The sequence below is a fragment of the Coffea arabica genome, chromosome 5c (genome assembly GCF_036785885.1).
Source record: "Coffea arabica cultivar ET-39 chromosome 5c, Coffea Arabica ET-39 HiFi, whole genome shotgun sequence".
In the NCBI taxonomy this organism is placed as follows: Eukaryota; Viridiplantae; Streptophyta; class Magnoliopsida; order Gentianales; family Rubiaceae; genus Coffea; species Coffea arabica.
The window spans coordinates 17319748-17339325 of record NC_092319.1 but is presented as its reverse complement, the minus strand read 5'-3'; the positions used below and the strand labels follow the sequence as shown (position 1 = coordinate 17339325).

Sequence of the window (19578 nt, the reverse complement as noted above, 5' to 3'; positions counted from 1 at the left end):
AAAGGGGCTCAAGGCTTGAAAGGGAAGGAATTGATTCATTTTAACAAACGTTTGGGCCTTAGTACAATTATACCAAAATTAAAGGAGCAAAATGTAAATATTTAGTGTCCTCCATGCAAGGCCAGCGAATGTTCAGAAATTTCTCAGATCCTGATGCTTTGAATGTTCAGAAAACCCAGGTAGCACGAGAGAATGATTTACAAAACTTTGGATCCAAATATACGCAAGATTGTACAACTCAAGCATCAACACCAAATCCTCTCTCTAGTGTAGAGGAAGCTCTCTTTTGGGGTAAGAGCCATCCTCCCTTTGGTGGGAGTTTCAGCATGGTTTCAAACGTTTTCAAAACTCATACTATTCCCGCACTTTTTTCTACAATATTCCAACCATCACCACTACCGATCTGAGGCTGTAACCAAGGAAGATTCACGCAGCTTAATCATCGTAATCAAAAAAATTTAAGGATGTCTCTCCAGGGGGAACACATAGTAGCCTGAGTTTTACTCTTTATGAACAGTTGTAAGCAAGGTAAGACTTGCTTTTTTTCCTTGCTCCCGTTTCAGAGGTAAGGCCTGTACACATGCATTAGTTTCTACAGCGTTTATTATTTGTCTGTGTTTTCTTTTCCTCTTGTCGTTAGCCTGGCTGGTCCCATTTACTGTGATAGTTTCGGTCTAGTTGTGCTTGTTTTTGTCCCCTGTTTTTTCATTTTCTTTACTTTCTTAGCTACTCTTGTGTTTTTTCTATTTCTTGGCTGGTAGTTGAAAAGGCGTAACTTCTAAGTTTAGCGAGAGAATACCCGCTAGCATCTCAGAACTTATCTATGGAGGGTGACTTATCTGAATTATTACGAAGATTTTCGCTGGAGGGGAATGAGATCTCTGGAGCTAAACTGGAGTTGGAGGACCTGAGCAGTGGAGTAAAGGATTGCGAAGGAAGTCTGATAGGAAGAATCATGGGTGAGAAAATAGCTAACTTCACCGGGGTGAAGAATTTTGTGACTGCAGCATGGAGTTACCCCAAGAATCTGACAGTCATGGAATTGGGACCAAACCTGTTCCAATTCAATATCCCAAACCAGGATGATATAGAAAGAATAGTAACAGGGGGTCCATGGTTAATGGATAATCAAAGCTTAGTGTTGAACAGATGGTCAGAAGGGGTAGAAGAGAATTATGGGGCTTTTATTACTGCTCCTTTATGGGTTCAGATTTGGAACCTTCCCGTGCATTGGCTCTCCAAAGAGGTGGGCAGGAAAATTGGAGCAATTTTTAAGGATGTAAAGGAAGTTGTTATCCCTCAGGGAGGGGGAAAGGAAGGTAGGCATTTGAAGGCTTTAGTACATGTTGATCTGTCCAAACCCCTGCTCAGAGGAACATTGGTGCAGATAGCAGGGTCACTTAAGTGGGTCGCTTTTAAGTATGAAAGGTGCCCGGATTTCTGTTATAAGTGTGGAATAGTAGGACATGGGGAACGGACTTGCAAAGAAAGCATAACTGTTCCAGAGGGTCTGCTGGAGAACCAATACGGCCCATGGATGCGTGCTGGGAATAACAGAAGCCCTGCCAAAGAGAGAGTGGTAAGGGATGATACGGTGAAGGATAAAAGATACTGGAAGTTTCAGAATGGAGAAATGGTGGAGAGGGAGAAGAGAAGGACCCAATCAGGTGAGGTGCTTCTAAAGGCTCTTAGAACCTCAGGATTAGGACATGGAAGTTCCCAGGAGTTTACGAAAGAACAGGAGAATGAAAGGGGGGTCCTGCAAAATCGTAGTGATCCCTACATTGATGTGGAAACTAGTGGAAGGGAACATGGAAGTCGAGAGGACCCCCAATCCTCGAACAAGGAAAATCTTGATGTTCCTCGTGTAGCTCAGGAGAATGTAGAGGAGAATCAATCTGTAGTTGAAATGGAGGTTTTGGAGGAGGACAGAGATTTTTGCACAAAATGGCTGGGACAGGAGAACAGATTACTAGAGATTCCAGTTCAGATGGCAGGGAGGCAGGAAGAGCCTCAAGGTATTACTAAGATTCAAGAAGCTATTAACAAACAAGCCAAAAGGTCTTACAAGAAGTTGAAGTCCCCAATGAGAACAAGAAGGGCTCTGAAAGAGAGGAATGATCAGGTTATTATCACTGAAGGAGGAAGGAAAAGGCAGTTTCAGCTATATGACGAGGACATGGAGGATGCGCATCAGCAAGAGGCACCAGGCAAACGAGCGAAGCCTCTGGAGTTAGTAGGATACACAGCTATGACTGAGGTGGAGGTGGGGTCCTTCCCTAATGGGGCCCCACAAAAGAAATGAGGGCTTTGGTGTGGAACTGTCAAGGAGTGGGGAGCCCCTTGACAGTTCCCCACCTGAGGGAGGTTAACAACCTCCTCTCCCCAAATGTGATCTTTTTGTGTGAGACTAAGAACAGGAAACTAGTGGTAGGCAGGTTGGCTAAAGGTTAAAGATTTGATAATAGTTTTGTAGTGGAAGCTATGCACAAGGCAGGTGGCATGGCTGTGATGTGGAAAGAGGACACTAAGATCATGGAAATCAATCAGTCTGCTTTCACCATAGAGGTAAGAATTGAGGATCAAGAGTCTCTTTGTGATTGGTGGCTTGTAGGAATTTATGCGAGTTGTGATCATCAGATTAGGAAGGAACAATGGAGAGTTTTGAGAAATAGAAGTAGGCTATGGGGAGATAGGTTCTTGATTGTTGGAGATTTCAATGATATAGTATCGAATGAAGAGAAATGGGGTGGAACTCTCAGGAAGGAGAGAAGCTTTAAGGACTTCAAGGACTTTATTGACCAGAGTAACTTGATAGATCTAGGTTATGAAGGACATCCTTGGACTTGGAGTAACCACTGGGAGGAAGAGGGAGAAATCAGACAGAGGCTAGATAGATGTCTGGCTAGCTATGAATGGGTCCAGACTTTTGATAAGACAAGATGCCAACACCTGGATACCTATGCATCAGACCACAGCATGCTCCTTTTGGACACTGAGCCACATAAGGAAAGAAGGAAAAAGAAGTTCCATTTTGATAAACGATGGCTTCAAAGGCAAAGGTACAATCAGGTGGTGGAGAAAGCTTGGCAGTTGGAAGAGCCTGGTTCACGTATGTTCAGGATTACTAGAAAGATCAGAAGTTGTAGGATAGAACTGTTGAAGTGGAGGAACACCTTCCAAGCAAATTCAAAAAGCCAGATTGAGGACTTAAGGAAAAAGCTGGAAGCTGTGAGAGGCTCGAACTCTGTTAACAAAAAAGATGTAACAGCTGTGATCAAACACCAACTGAAGGAGGCATATGAAAAGGAGGAGCAATTCTGGTGCCAAAAGGCAAGGATCGAATGGTTAAGGGATGGGGATAAAAATACAAGGTACTTCCATGCTTATGTTAAAGGGAGAAGAACCAGGAATATGATTAGAAATCTGCAAAGGGATGATGGCTCATGGACAGAGAATGAAGAGGAAGTAACCACAGAAATATCTAACTATTTCAGTGAGTTGTTTACCAGTGGAGGTAGGAGAGATATGATTGAGATGCTAGAGGGTATCCCCCACTCTATAACTCAGGAAATGAACACCAATTTAACTAAGTCTGTTGAGGAAGAGGAAATCAGAGCAGCTCTCTTCTCAATGCAGCCTGAAAAAGCTCCAGGCCAAGATGGCATGACCCCTTTATTCTTCCAACGTTTCTGGAGTACTATCAAAGGAGACTTGGTTCCAGCAATCCAGTCTTTCTTTAGCTCAGGTTTCATGCTAAAATCCATAAACCATACTATCATTTCACTCATCCCTAAAATCATGAATCCAACAAATGTGAAAAATTTTAGACCCATTAGCTTGTGTAGTGTCATCTACAAAAGCATTTCCAAAATTTTGGCAAATAGATTGAAGCTTGTTCTGGACAGGTGCATTAGTAACACACAATCTGCTTTCATCCCTGACAGACAAATTTTAGACAATGTAATCCTAGCTCATGAATACATGCATTACCTCAAAAACAAAAGGCAAGGAAAAGAAGGATACATGGCAATCAAGTTGGATATGGCTAAAGCATATGATAGAGTGGAGTGGCATTTCTTACAGGCAATGATGCAAAAGATGGGTTTTTGTGCACAATGGATTACATGGATAACTAGCTGTTTGAAGACTGTCACGTACTCTTTCAATTGTAATGGAGATAACAAAGGTTTTATAGCTCCAACAAGGGGAATAAGACAAGGGGACCCACTGTCCCCGTACTTGTTCCTAATTTGCTCAGAAGGTTTCTCAAATTTGCTGAAGAAAGCAGAAGAGAGAAATGATATAAAGGGGCTGAGGATAAGTAGACAAGGACCATTCATCACCCACCTCTTTTTTGCAGACGATTCCCTCATATTCTGCAAAGCGAATAAACAGCAGGCAAAGGAAGTCATGAAGATTCTTAAAATGTATGAGGAGGCCTCAGGTCAGTTGATCAACCTGGAGAAGTCTTCTGTTTTCTTCAGTAAAAATATGCCCATGGAACAAAGACAAGACGTGTGCAGCGCACTGGGAGGAATGACAGAGATGACACAAGGTAAGTATCTAGGACTGCCCATGGTGATCTCTAGGACAAAAGAGCAAATCTTTGGTTTCATAAAGGAAAACATTAAGAGAAAGATGCACGACTGGAGGAACAAGTTACTGAGCACAGCGGGCAAGGAAGTAATGCTTAAAGCAGTCTCAATGGCAATGCCTACTTATGCCATGTCTGTGTTCAAGCTACCAAGAAAGCTATGTAAAGACATAAGCGCTCTAATGGCTAACTACTGGTGGGGGGAAGCAAATGGGAAAAACAAACTGCATTGGTTATCTTGGAGGAAAATGTCTTTAAGCAGGAATGCAGGAGGCTTGGGTTTTAAGGACATCGAAGCTTATAACAAAGCTTTACTGGGTAAGCAGGTATGGAGAATCCTCACCAAACCAAACCTTCTCATTAGTAAAGTGCTGAGAGCAAGATACTTCCCAAAGGATTCAATACTAACTTGCAGGCCTAAGCAGAATGCTTCTTGGATATGGCAAGGACTGCTAGGTGCTAGGAGTGTAGTTGAGAAAGGGGTGATCAGAAGAATTGGTAACGGGAGAAGTACGAGCATTTGGGGCCATAGATGGATTCCAGGTTCCAGTTCAGGTAGGCCAACCTCTCTTGGTCCTCAAAGCTACAACTTGAAGATGGTGAATGAGCTAATAAGCCACCATAGATGGAAGAGGAACACCATCTTTCAGCATTTTAATCAAAGCGATGCTGAAAAGATCCTGAATATTCCCTTAAGTCTGATGGGGAGGGAGGACAACTATTATTGGCAACACAACCCAGGGGGAATCTATACTGTCAGCTCAGGCTATAAATGTATAATGAAAGAGCGTACCAATGTCAAGCAGATAGCACCAGAGGAAGCAGGCCCAAGCATCATAGGAGAAGATCAGCAGTCTCGACAAATGTGGACCACCTTGTGGAAGCTCAACATCAAACATAAAGTGAAGATCTTCATCTGGAAATGTATAACAGGGGCATTGCCAGTAAGAGCAGCAATCTTTAGAAAAACAAGAATGGGAGATCCAGTGTGCAGATTATGTGGAGAGGATCAAGAAACAGTTGAACACTTAATGCTAAACTGCCAGCACTCGCAGCAGGTATGGAAGGCTGCTCCAATACAATGGGACGGTGCTATGGATCAAAAAGGGGACTTCAGAAGGTGGTGGATCAGAATTTCAGAAGCAAGGACTAGGCAAGGAGGGATGGAACACATAGGCCTGACTGCCATTATCTTATGGCAGTTGTGGAAAGAAAGAAATTGCAAGGAATTTGAAAACAAGACCAGCTGCTCTCCAGCTCGTACAATTGGTAAAGCCCAAAAAGAGTGGCTGGAGCAAGAGGAATTTACGAAAGGCAAGACTAGATTGAGCATAAGAGAAACAACCTGTAATAAGGAAGAGCAACATCATGGGTGTAATGAAGAGGGCACCATCAAGCTGGAAGTGGCTATAACAAGCCAGAATGGCCAGACTTCACCGGGGATAGGAGTCACAGCAACAAAGCACCCAAGTCTTAGGCTGGCGGAATGGGCACTCAAGGAGCGAAGTAAAGGGGACAAAGTCATAGATGAAGCAATGGCTGTCCATCTGGTCTTGTGCAAAGCTTTTGAGCATCAGTGGAGCAGAATCACGATCCAGTTTCAAAGCCAGGACCTTATGAGACAGATTAAATACAACAGTCCCTCTAACAGTAGGCTAGCTACCTTGATAGAGGACATACTGAGCATGCAAAAGTTGTTTCGATTGTGCTTGTTTAGTTTGGCAAATGAAAATAGTATTAAGCGTAGTAGAGATTTAAGTTCTCATGCCTTTGGCATTTTAGTGGATGAGGAATGGAATTTCCTCAGTGCCTGATGCGCACTAGTTGTATAGAGATCTCGAGCCGTTGCTCGTACATGTAATTTCTTTGTCAAATGAATGAATATCTTCTAACGTTTCGAAAAAAAAAAAGCATCAACACCAAATCCCATCACCCAAATGCAAGATTAAACACAAAATCATGTGACAAGAATCTAAACTAGTGGCCTGCAACAAGAGGAGAAAAAAATAGAAGAAAAGGAAAATCAAACAAGCGCAGCAAACTTGGATGGATATGGTGAGGATCTAGGCTTAGATGAAAAGGAAAGAAACTAAATAAACTACATTTGATGCTTTATGGAGTTGAATAAACGCGGAAAATCTCAAGAAAACATATTCGAATGCTGGAAGATGAAGCTGACGGCATCTTGGGCAGATTTCAAGAGCTGGTGAAGCAAGGACTTCGAGCCTAAATTCAAAGAACGTAGAGACATTTTTTCTAAAATTTCTTGAAAGGAAAGTTGTTCGTTGATGAACGTAGATGGTGCAGAAACAAAAAAAAAAATCACCTAAAGGTCTACAATTGAAATTGGATTTTAATTAGGAAGGAGACTGAATTATCAGTCCTGCTCAAGAATTTTCCAGAAAATTTTTTGCTCTTTCTCGCTCCCCGTTTTCTCTTTTCTTTCTTTTTTTTTTGTCTCTTTTCTTTTTGCTATTTTTTCTTACCCTTCCCCCTTTCCAAAAATGCCTCCTTCCCTTTTAAATGAAATGAAACCCACCAAAACCCTTTTCTCAAAGGTTGACATCAAACAAGTTTTTATTGGTTTATTTTGGGCCATTTGATGGTTTTGTTTCATGATGATTCTTGACGATTCTTTGCAAGGATGAGGTGGCCTCTTGTACTGATATGTTTGAGGAAAAAGAAAAGGAAGAAAATTTTGGTATTTATTGCCTCAATGATTGCTGCTAGCTCCATATACTGTCCTTCTGGTGCAAATGGATGAAGAATATCGCGTGTACAGTGCACGCGCACGTGGAGCTGCATTTTTTTTTTTTTGAAAAACTGCATTTTTCATTTTTTTCATTTTTTTCTTTCGTTTGTTTTTCATTTTTTTTTCTACAAAAACCAATCAAATAAAATTGAATAAGATAAAGTGATTTTTCGTAGAAAAATGAAATAAAAATAAATAATAAATAAAATGAATTAGAAAATTTTGGTGTCTACACCTTGTCCACATTTGTCTGAGACAAAAATGTAGACATAAAAATATTTATCTATTTGTTTCACCTACAATTGAATCAAAACAAACAAAGTGAATATCTAAACAAAATTGAAACTAGTGAGCGTTTAAATTGAGCGGCGGGATCCAACTTAATTCCAAATAACTAGTGAAAATTTACAAAATTATTTTGAAACTAGATTGATCGGCGGGATACGACTCAAACCCAAACAACTAATAAAATCTAACAGATTGGTGAAATAAATTCGAGTCCGATTAAATAACAGATTAATGGGATAAAATGTAAATCCAATTAAATAATAGATTTGTGGGATAACGCTAGAACCCAATTAAATCATATATTGGTGGGATAAAATTCGAACCCAATTAAATGATAAATTGGTAGGATAAAACTCAAACTCAATTAAATAACAGATTAGTGGGATAAATTTCAAACCGAATTAAATGACAGATTGGTGGGATAACACTCGAACCCAATTAAATAACATATTAATGGGATAAAATCTGAACCCAATTAAATAATAGATTGGTGGGATAAAATCCGACTCCAGTTGTGATGCCCCTACCTCTCTCTAGAGTGAATCTTAGGGTATTAGCGGAATGTCTGCCCAACTCTCGTCAAGACTCACGCACTCATTCAAGTTTAATAGCGATCCACAAGTCAATCATAGATTTAGGATTAAAGGAATACTTCAAATATACAATCCAAATTCTTCTCGAGCTACTATTTACAATTACAATTTCAAAATCCAAATATAATAAAGTTTACACTTCCAATGTCTCCAATATCATACAAAAGATTCACTAGTTTTAACCAAAAATTGCTAGTCTAGAACTTCCCAACTTCCACTTCCAAATCTATTAAGAAAAACAAATTTAAAGGGATGAGCTAACACTCAGTGAGGCTAAGAAAAAGAAAGCAGGCAAACAACAAGTGCAACTAGCATTAAAATCATGTAAAAGAAAAAGCAGCCATGATATTCATATAAACTTACAAAAGAAAACAAAAGTACAATCAATAAAGGATACGGGAGCTCTCAAGAGCTAAATCCACACTGCTTTAGAGATAATCTTGATCCACAATTTTCAAGTGTTGACACTCCATCAACCGAGCAAGTAACGGGTTCGTAGCACCTCACTTTTCACCAATTTCCGTCCACCATTACAACCCCTACCGGGCCCGAACATCAAACAAGATGTGATATTACTTGAGTATATCCAAACAAATCAAGTATATGAGTCCAATATTCACCAAACTCATCAACCAAACCCTTGCTGGCTTGAGTTGAATGGCTAGTCATTGGGTTTTGGGCATCTCCACAAGTATAAGTGGTCGATGAGACAACGCTCTAATCGACTTAGAATCGATCATAACACTGAGTCGGGATGAGAGACACCTCCCACCCGAATAGGGTGTGGTACATGCTGCCGCTCAATGCTCACGAGTTAAAACATGTTCGATTACAAGAGCAAGTCATACACATTCATTTTTCAAGTAACGAGCATTCAGGAGAGAGAGAACGAGGGTGATAAAATACACCCTCGCTTCGACAAGATCACAGGAATATTATAGCACTTGTACAATTATCATTTTCAATTATATCAACATGAAGCATGCACTTGACACTCACTAAAAGTCAAGAGCAAAACGAGAGCAAATGCAAGAGGTCAAACGAACTCCTCGATGTCCATGTGATCACCTAAGATGCACAATCACGATTACCTAGGTACTCAACCAAGGCTAATAAGAAAAATATCCTCTTACTACTCACACTTTAAAGCACAAGTTCAAGTCGAGTTAAAAGAGAATTTTTCGCTTAAGGATTGAAATAACACTCAAGGAGTACTTAAAAGTCATTTTCGAGTCAAGTCGTGACAAGAACTTTTGATTCCAAGAAGAAAGTACCCTACTTAATTTTTGGCACGAAAATCGAGGAAAGGAAAGATGGTTTTCATAGCTCAAAACTTCTAATCCCATGTCCCAGTTTTAGAATATAAAGGAGCGTTCATGTTTTCAAATCTTATGGAGTCAAAATCCATCAAAATGTTACTCATTTTCATAGTAAATATTGAAATTAAAAGTTTCAAGTTTCGAATATAAAACTAGTGAAATTTCTCAAAAGTCACTCAAGCTAAAATACTCCATTTTATGGTTCAATGTCATGGAAACCAAGGGCATGAGAATAGGAGGTGAAATTCATTTTTCAAGTATGAAATGAGGTGCAAATAATCAAGTAAGTTGTGCTTGTAGCCTAGAAAATATTTCCAAGTCACTTTGGAGATTTGTCACTTTACAAGAAAAAATTCAGTTTTGGCAACTTTTTTTTAAAAATCATAACTTGAGTTTCATAAATCCAAAATTTTCAAATCTTATACCGTTGGAAAATAAACTCAATAAACTAAAACTCTCTCGAAGACACTTTTTCCAGATTCAAATCCAAAATTAGTCAAATCTTAGATCAAAATCACTGTTTCAGTAAGAACAGAGCAAAATAGTCTTGCATTTTCAATGAACTTTGGAAATTTGGCAAAACTCATAGAAATAGAATCAGCCCTTAAATTATATCACAGAAAAAACTCCAAGTCTAGTTTCAAACGTAACAAATAAAACTCAATTTAGATTTTTCTACACCAAGATACAACAGTTTTATGAAAGCTGAATTTTGAAACTTGGTTCACGAAATTCCAGCCTTGGAGTATCCAACACAGTTTCGAAGTCCAAAATTAGTATGGTTTATAGCGTTAAAAACTAGATTCCAAGTGCTAAAAATCATTAGAAGAAACCGTCTTCAAATTCATTTCACAAAGGGGTAAAAAATGAGCTACAATCTGCAGCTGTGCAGGTCTCACAGGTAAAACAGTAGGAGAAAATCAGTCAATTTTGCTAGTTCACTACGGCTCATAGAAAATGAATTAGTAGGGGTATTTTATACTGTTAGAAAAACCTTGGAGTTTAGTTTCATATGCCGCAAACAGCACTTGATTTTGATTCCTATACGAAAAATTATGCACAATTAAATGCACCTTGGTTGGCTGTCCTGAGTAGAATTTTCCAGGTTTGTTTCTCTTCTCTAAACTTAACTTTTACCCAATCAAATGAAATGATTTTTGAGAGATAATTTCCACACACACAGCCCAACATATAACAAACATTTTTACAGCAATTTAACAACAAAATTAGAGAATAAATCAAGGGAAATAAATCAGCAAAATTCGGACAGCCTTTCCTCCTCTTTATCTTCAAATTTTTCTCTTCAACTTTCAAGCCAAAAGTCAAGCTAGAAATCACTAGAATAACAACCAAACAAACAAGAAATCCTCCTCAAAGTATCTACCTAAGAATAAATCAAGAAAACAAGGATATCATCAAGTCATCTAGCCTAACCTTTTAGGGTTTCATATACCCTTTCATAACAACCCAAAGCTACTACTAAATCTTGCATGAAACTAAAGATCAAGTGAAGTGAAACTAGTTACCTCTCCAAAGCTTCTTCAACCCTAGTTAAAGCCAAGCCTTTCACCACCAAAACTACCAAGAATCTGTGATGCCCCACTTTTCCCTAAGGCGAACCAAAAGGTATTGGCGGGACGCCTGTCCAACTCTCGTCAGGACTCGATACAAATCCAATTCAAACTTAAGGATAAATAACCAAATAATAAAAGTCGAAGTGAAGAACAGTCATTTCCTTAATGGAACATTCAAATCTTACATTACGAGTTACCAAAAGTACATCAACTTTTCCAAAATATACAACCTCCAAAAGTTGTCTAAACAATTACATTCAAAATCCTTATCAAAAGTCCATCAAGTTGGCTTCTCCATAATTCATTCCATTTCGGCTCTTGTTAAGGAAAACAAAGCTAATGGGATGAGCGAATACTCGTGGGACCAAGAAACGTACATGCGAACACGTAGTCCAAGTAGCAACAACATTTATACAGTACGTAAAACTGTAAAGTTTGAGTAATTAACATTTCAAGTAGGAAAAAGTATGCAGAAACAATTCAAGGATACTATAGCTCTCAGGAGCTAAATTTCGCGTAGCCGAGTCAAGGTTTTGATCAAATTTCATGTTGACACTCCGTCAACCACATGAGTATCAAATCCGTAGAAACACCGCTTTCTTCAAATCCCGTTACCATTACACCCCCTTACCGGGCCTGCTCATCAAGATTTTGATATTACTCGAGTATATCATGGCAATACTACGCAAGTATGCCAAGCAAGATCTCTCCAATAGATCAAGTTTCGTGTTTGCTCATGGTTTACTAAGCTTCTCAACCAAACCCATGCTGGCTCGATTCGCAAAGTTAGCCAATGAGTTTGGGTGTCCCCCGAATATGAATATAAGTCGATGAGACAACGCTCCAATCTACAATCACAAATACGATTCACAACCACATCATTTCTCACGAGTCGAATATCCATTCACATAGCGAAATTCGATCATAATTTCATTTAAAAGAGAATGAGTGCGATAATGGACACACTCGTCTCGACAATTTGAATTCACATAATTCACAAAAAGCAATTCGTGTATTTAACAACAAATCATGCACTTGACACTTATCAAGTCAAAAAGTGTGCAAGCGAGCAAGTAAGCTTTTAGGCGTTCGCTCCAAGATTCTCTTGAAGATTCCCTTGAGCGCCTGAGCAAATAACGAGTAACTTTCACTCACAACCATGCATTAACCAAGAAAGAATGTACACTTGTTTAGACTAAGTCAAAGTCTTAAAAGAGAACCTTAATCACTCGAAAATCGAGGTTCAAAAGTGAGGATTTAAAGTTCCAAGAGAGACTTGCCTCTTCTATGAAATCGAGTTTAAAACGGTTTATCGGTATCGAGAGAGAGTGACAAGCTCTCAAAAACTCATTTCATAAGGAATCGAGAAATTTCAGCTTTAAGCGACAAACTTGGAAAAATCAAATCTTGAGTTTAGCACGTCCAAAAATAGAAAACTTTATACTGTCGGAAACTAAGTTTGATGTACTAAAAGTTTCTAGAAGACACTTTTTCATGTTTCCAAACAGAAAGTATTCATTTTCAGCTCCAAGTTTCAGTTCCAAGAAGATAGGTTTGAACTAGTCTTGGTTTTCCAGCAATCTTTGGAATCTCGGCATAATTCACTGAAAGTGAATTAGCTCTTGAAATTCATAACACAATAAGAGTTCCAAATAAGGTTTCAAACACAACAAAACGGAACTAAATTCGGGGTTTTGAGTATCAAGATATAATAGTTTAAAGTCAACTGAATTTTGCACACTGATCAGAAATTTCCAGATTTGAAGAGCCATCTTTGGGGCATTATTTGAGTATCGAATTGGTATTAAAATTATACCAAATTTGGTACACTTAAACTTCCATATGTGAACTACTTTACTGTCAAATTATAGACAAAAACTCATGTGGGAAGGTGGTTAACAAAACGACCAAAGTTCGTGAAATTTTCAAAACAAATCTGCCAACCCACTCTTTCTTTCTTTTCAAAAGTTTGGTACAATGAAATCAGCCTCAAATCAATCCATTTTTCAAACTAAGGTTATAGAAACATTTAATAAGCAATTGACATCAAAATTTTTGAAACAAAACATCCCAAAACAAACTTGACCATTTGGCTAGTAAGAAGGGAAAAACTTTCCAGTTTTCAGCTTTGCTGCACTTTCGAAATCAGACTACATCTCACTCAATACAAGTTCAAATTAAGAATGGTTTACACCATTGCAAACTAGGTTCAAAATGTAACATTTCATTAGAAAGAGTCATTTTCAAAATCAGTTCACAAGTGAGAGAAAATCAAGCCATAAAATGCAGCTTCTCCATTCCTCTCGGACAGACAGTCACAATAGGACAGTCAATTTTGCTGAATCACTACGGTTCACTCAATTCGAACTAGCAGGTGATTTTTATACCGTTAGAAAGCTATGAATGTCTAGTTTCAAATGCCATAAACGGTACTCGATTTTGAATTTTGTACAGAGAGATATGTTTAGGCAAACAACTACTGTTTGGCCCTCCTGATCACCATTTCCAGATTTCTTTCTTTTCGAAAACCTGAGATTGTGTGAATCTTGCCTTGGAAGCTTTGGAGGGAAAAGGAGCAAAAAGGTGCACCAAAGTCAACTTCAATTAGTGCTCGAATAGTGTTTCATTCCACCACTTTTCTCTCTTGTTTGTTGCACTAGTGTACTAATCCTCCAATGTAATTCCTTTAATACTATAATTATTCACTCTTAGTAGTCTAGTATTAATTTCTCAAATCTCCACTTAGTCATTTCGATGCGAAATACACGAACTTTCGTCTCGTGCGCGATAAGGCGAAATTTAAAAGCAATTCATGTAATGATAATATATTTAACTAACTTTAGGATAAATAATTATAAAAATAACTATTTTAAGAATAAAAACATGAGTCCTCACAGAATCACCACGAGACAAGAGCTCTCTTCTAGCTTGATCAACTTCCAAAAGTTTGAAGGTTTTTGAAGAGATTCTTGGAGCAAGATTTATAGTTGAAGATGGAGTTTTTTTTCTCTTCCTTTGGAGCTTCAAGGAGTCGGCCAAGAGAGAGAAAAGGAAGAAGAAATGGAGCTTTGGTTTGTGATGTGAAATGATGAGAAAGCTTGCCTTTTGTTGGTTTAAAAGTCAACTAGGAATAGTGGCCAAATAGTGCCATGCACTAGCTAGTTTTCTTCTTGTTTCTTACTCTCAAATACTAATCTTCTAAGGTAGTTTCTCTTACACCACTAATACTCATTCTTACTAGTCCGAGGCTAAGTCTCCAAATCCCAAATTAGTCGCGCCGGTGTGAATTTTTGAAAATTTTGACGCGTAAACGATAAAAATATGATTTAAGTAAAATTCATGCTAAAATGATAAAATTTAAATAACATGCCAATGCAAAAAAATTAAATAGGTAAAATTAAGAATAAAAGCACGAGTCCTCACACTAATTAAATGACAGATTGGTGTGATAAAATTCAAATATAATTAAATGACAGATTGGTAGGATAAAACTTGAAACCAATTAAATGAGAGATTTGTGGGATAAAATACGAGTTGAATTAAATGGCAGATTGGTAGAATTTTGTGAGATAAAACTTGAGGCCAATTAAATGATAGATTAGTGGGATAAAATCCAACCCCAATTAAATGAAAGATTGGTGGGATAAAATCCGATCCCAATTACATAACAAATTAATGGGATAAAATTCGAATCCAAATAAATGACAAGAGAAATGAAAATGCATTCGTATTAAATGAAAAGGCATGGAGTGATTTTGCTATTTTTCTAAGCATTAGATATCACTTTTACAAAAATTTGTCCCAATATAGATCGGATTCAACTAAAACAAGTGTTGTTCTTTCTCTCAATTCGAGAAGGTATGAATAATAACCACGTAATCCAACCCTGCAAAAGAAAATGAAAACAACTGTGACAAAATATAATGTCACTATCGTGTGATCGCTCGAATCTTGAGAACCACGTAAGCATGCTTTTAGATGTTGAGAAACTATTTCATTTAGAACCGTTCTGTACCCTATTCTAGATCTCCTAGTATCTGTAACAGTCAACCATACTGTGCACTACCAGGCATACACGTCTATGTGCTTAATACAATAAATTTCGAGGATTGTCTCTTGGTAAAATTTAATGAAAAAATGTATAAAACTTTAAACAAGATTATCTCATACAATGACACGAAACAGAGTAAAAATGATATTGAACCAGAAAACGTTTTTAATTAGATTCATAAAAAATGATTTAGAGACTCTGAATGAATCAGATACAAATTTGAATGGCTAGTCTACGATGAGAAGAATGCCATATTTAACTCCTTCTAATATCACCTTCCTGAAATTCAGTGTTGCTAAAAGAACCTCAGTATGAAGAGAAACCCGAATAAATATAGTCACCTACTATCCAATTTTCTGCCTTCTGCTTTCTATTCACGACTCTCTATATGTGCTTCAAAACCCTGTCTTAGTGTTCTTTTGGATTTTCACTAAAGTTACCCCCACCTATCATCATCATTTTTTTTCTCTTTTTCTTTCTTTTTTTTTGAAAAGGAAATGCACCCTTTCGAATTTTTGCCTAATGAACAACCCTAGTGACAGTCTCTATCAATTTAGAAATATGTTTTAAGACCGATGGTATCAGTGAGACAATTCTTCTCTTACAAAATTGGTGAAAGTGTATTTACATCATTTGTCATTTGATTAAGAAATTTTTTATTAAAAATTCTGCAAAAGGTGAAAGTTGGAAGGTTTTTGACTTTTGTAATGGGGTTAGGTGGGTTGTTAAAAATGTTAAGGCTTGAAAATAGATCTTTTAAGGGGTTTAAAATAATCTTGAGATCGCATCCTACAAAATTTGCCTCAGTATAGGGCTATTAAAACTCAAAAAATTGCCCCAATTTTGTCTTTGATTCGGATTCCTCCTCTCTTTTCTTTATTTTATATATTTTTGCTCTATTTTTTTTTTGAAAAATCAAATGAAAAATAAAATCTGTCCCAGTGTGAGGTTTGCAATCCCTAGGGGCTGCCAAACGAAAGAGTAGGTCGTTCTAAAGGTTCAAAAGAAAAAATTAGGGATAAAATGTTTAATTGAAAAGGAAAAAGTCCCATTTTTAAATCCACCCTATGTAGTAGTTCCAAAAAAAAAATATGCATAATCAGATGAAAAACTTCTTATACATATCTGAATTGATTGGTTGAGAAAAAATTTGTCCGTCCATCTCTATGAGAATGAGCGTTCCCCCGGGTAATACCTTCTTGACAATGAAAGATCCCTGCCAATTTAGGGCAAATTTTTCCTTAGCTTCATCTTGAATTGAAAAAATTTGCTTCAGGATCTTGTCTCCATCTTCAAATAGGCGAGTTTTTACATTCTTGTTATAAGCACGAGTTATTTGTCTTTGATAATATTGTCCATGACAAATAGTATTTAATCACTTTTCGTCAATCAGAGATAATTGCTCGTAATGCTGCTTAACCCATTCAACTTCCTCTAATTAGCTTTTCATCAGAATGCGCAAAGATGGGATCTCAACTTTTACGGGTAAAATCGCTTCCATTTCATACATGAGAGAGTAAGACGTTGTCCCAATAGAAATTCTGATTGCAGTTTGATAAGCCATTGATGCATAAGGTAGCTTTTTATGCATAATCTTCTTCAGGTTTTTGTTTGCGGCCTCTACAGCTCCATTCATCTGAGACCTATAGATAGCAGAATTTCAGTATTTGATTTTGAATTATTCACATAATCCGTCTATTATGTCATTATTGAGATTTTTTGCATTGCCAGTAATCAGTATTTCTGGCACCCCAGAACGACAGATAATGTGGTTCTTCAGAAAATCTGCTACTACCTTCTTGGTTACGTGCTTGTAAGATACTGTTTCAACCCATTTGATAAAGTACTTAGTCGGCACTAAGATGAATCGATGCCTATTTGAGGTAGGAGCAATAATAGCTCCAATCACTTCCATTTTTCACATTGAATATGGCCAAGAAGCAGTCATATTACGTAATTTTGTAGGAGAGGCATGTATAACATCACCATGCATTTGATACTTTATGCATCTTTTGACAAAATCTGCACAATCATGCACCATAGTGAGTCAGAAATATTCTAATCTCATAATCTTTTTAACCAATAAATATCCATTCATGTGTGATCCGCATATACCGCTATGCACTTCTTTCATTATGTAATCAACTTTCTCTCTATTAATACACCTCAAAAGGCCCAAACTTGATATTTTCTTATATAACACCGCCTCATTTAAGAAGAATTTTGATGACATTTTATGAAAAAACTTTTGGCAGCTGAATCAGCATTAGAAAGATAAGATCCCGCCTTTATGAATTCTTTGATATCATTTTATCAGGAATGACCATTAAAAACTTTTTTCACAATCAGACAATGCGCCGACTTTTTCTGAAATTAAATCTATATAAATTCAATTACCAACTCATCTAAATGTCAAATCATGGAAGACAAGGTGGGTAAAACATCAGCGAAAACATTGTGAGTGCAAAGAATATGTCTGAACTCCAGACTTTTGAACTTATCAACCAAAATGAGCAGATTACAATGATATGGCATAATTTTTGAATCTCAAGTTACCCACTGTTTGAGTGTTTGATGTATACGTAAATCAAAATCACTAAATACTATCAAATCCTTAATTTTCATTTCCAATGTCATTTTCAATCCAAAAATACAAGTTTCATATTCGGCCATGTTGTTGGTACAAAAAAATCGCAATTTAGCAGTGGCAAGATAGTGCTTTCCCTGAGACGATACAAGATCAGCTCTGATTTCAACCCAAAAAAATTTGAAGCGCCATTGAAGAACAACCTCCACCTAAGGTATTATTCATTCATGTCTTCCAATATGCCAATGAATAAAATCTCCTCATTAGGAAAATAGGTGTGCAATGGTTGATAATCATTCTTCCTCAAAATCTCTGCAAAGTGGTCTGCTATAACTTGTTCTTTGATTACTTTTTGGGTTGTGAATATAATATCAAATTCACAGAGGATCATTTGCCACTTTGCCATGTGCCATGTCGGCACCAACTTTCCTAATAAATACTTCAAGGGGTCAGAATGAGAAATGAGATAAGTGGTGTGACTGGGCAAGTAGTGCCTCAATTTTTGAGCTACCCAAGTTAAAGCACAACGACTCCTCTTAAGAAAAAAATAATTGACCTCATATGCAATGAACTTCTTACTGTGATACCCCCACTTCTCCCTAAGGCGAACCAAAGGGTATCCGCGGGACGCCTGCCCAACTCTCGCTAGGATTCGAGCAATTTCTGTTCAAACTTATAGCGGTGCTAGATGTCAACAACCAGATAATATAAATACAAATAGTGCGGAAGCGTTCAAGCTTAACAATTTTTCGCAATTACCCAATCCTTATATCGGTTTTTTATAATACAGCCCAAAATATACAATAGCCAAAAGTTTAGTCAAAAGTATTGGAACCCTATTACCAGAGTACACAAAAGTAAATCTCCTCCGAATCTCATTCCAAGCCCAAATCTTGTTAAGGAAAATAAATCTACAGGGTGAGCAAAAGGCTCGTGAGGCCAAGAACACACATGCAAGCACATTGTTCAAGTAACAATCCCAATTCAACAAGTAAAGCAACACTATTGCAATAAATGATAATTCGAGCGGAAAGTAAGCAGAAATAATTCAAGGATATCGGAGCTCTTAGGAGCTAATTTCCACTTCCTTTGCCACTGTCATTCGTATACCTTCCCGCGATGACACTCCGTCAACCGGGTCGGTATTTCCATTCTGTAGATCACCACTTCCATCCATCCACCGCACATACCCCCACTGGGTCCGAACGTCATTTATAAGGCGATACTTCAACGAGTATGTTAAGCAAGATCTCTCCAATAGATCAAGCTTATCAAGTAATTCTCATGACTCGCCAAGGTTCCCGACCAAACCCATGTTGGCTCGAGTCCAAGATTTGTCTATAAGTTTGGGCGTCCCGCAGTTAACATTTATAAGTCGAGGAGATTCACTCCAGCGATGTATGCAGCTATAACATACCATTGCATTTCATTAATTCATTAAATACATTTCAGTCATTCATTTAAAATAAGAACAAGTGCGGTAAAGTACACACTCGCTTTCATTTTTAAAATCTCCAAATAATTATAACAATTAAGCAGATATCAAGTATTCATACACTTGACACTCACCAAGTAACAAGAGTAAGTAGATTCAATTGAAATTCAAGCGTCCACCGTGGGATCCTCTTGAAGGTCCTCGTGTGTGCCTGAGCAAATAATAGTAAATTATCATTCACACATCCCAATTATCAAGGAAGATCGTGCACGAGTACAATCTAGGAAAATTTCATGATAATGAATCTCAATTACTCGTAAATCGAAATTCAAGTGGAATTTCTTAAAGTATAAGAGCAATCGAGTCTTTTGTCTTGGAAATC

At 37.6% G+C, this 19578-nt stretch overlaps 1 protein-coding gene across 1 annotated transcript; it reads left to right on the top strand.

Moving 5' to 3' along the window:
• The first annotated feature begins 2484 nt into the window (after window positions 1-2484).
• LOC140007227 (uncharacterized) lies at window positions 2485-6411 on the top strand. Its single transcript, XM_072049925.1, has one exon. It carries the CDS (start codon window positions 2485-2487, stop codon window positions 6409-6411), a length of 3927 nt encoding a protein of 1308 aa, XP_071906026.1.
• Window positions 6412-19578: the final 13167 nt, after the last annotated feature.

Coding starts and splice junctions, on each gene's coding strand:
- LOC140007227 (XM_072049925.1), top strand. CDS start 2,485: ATGCACAAGGCAGGTGGCATGGCTGTGATGTGGAAAGAGGACACTAAG.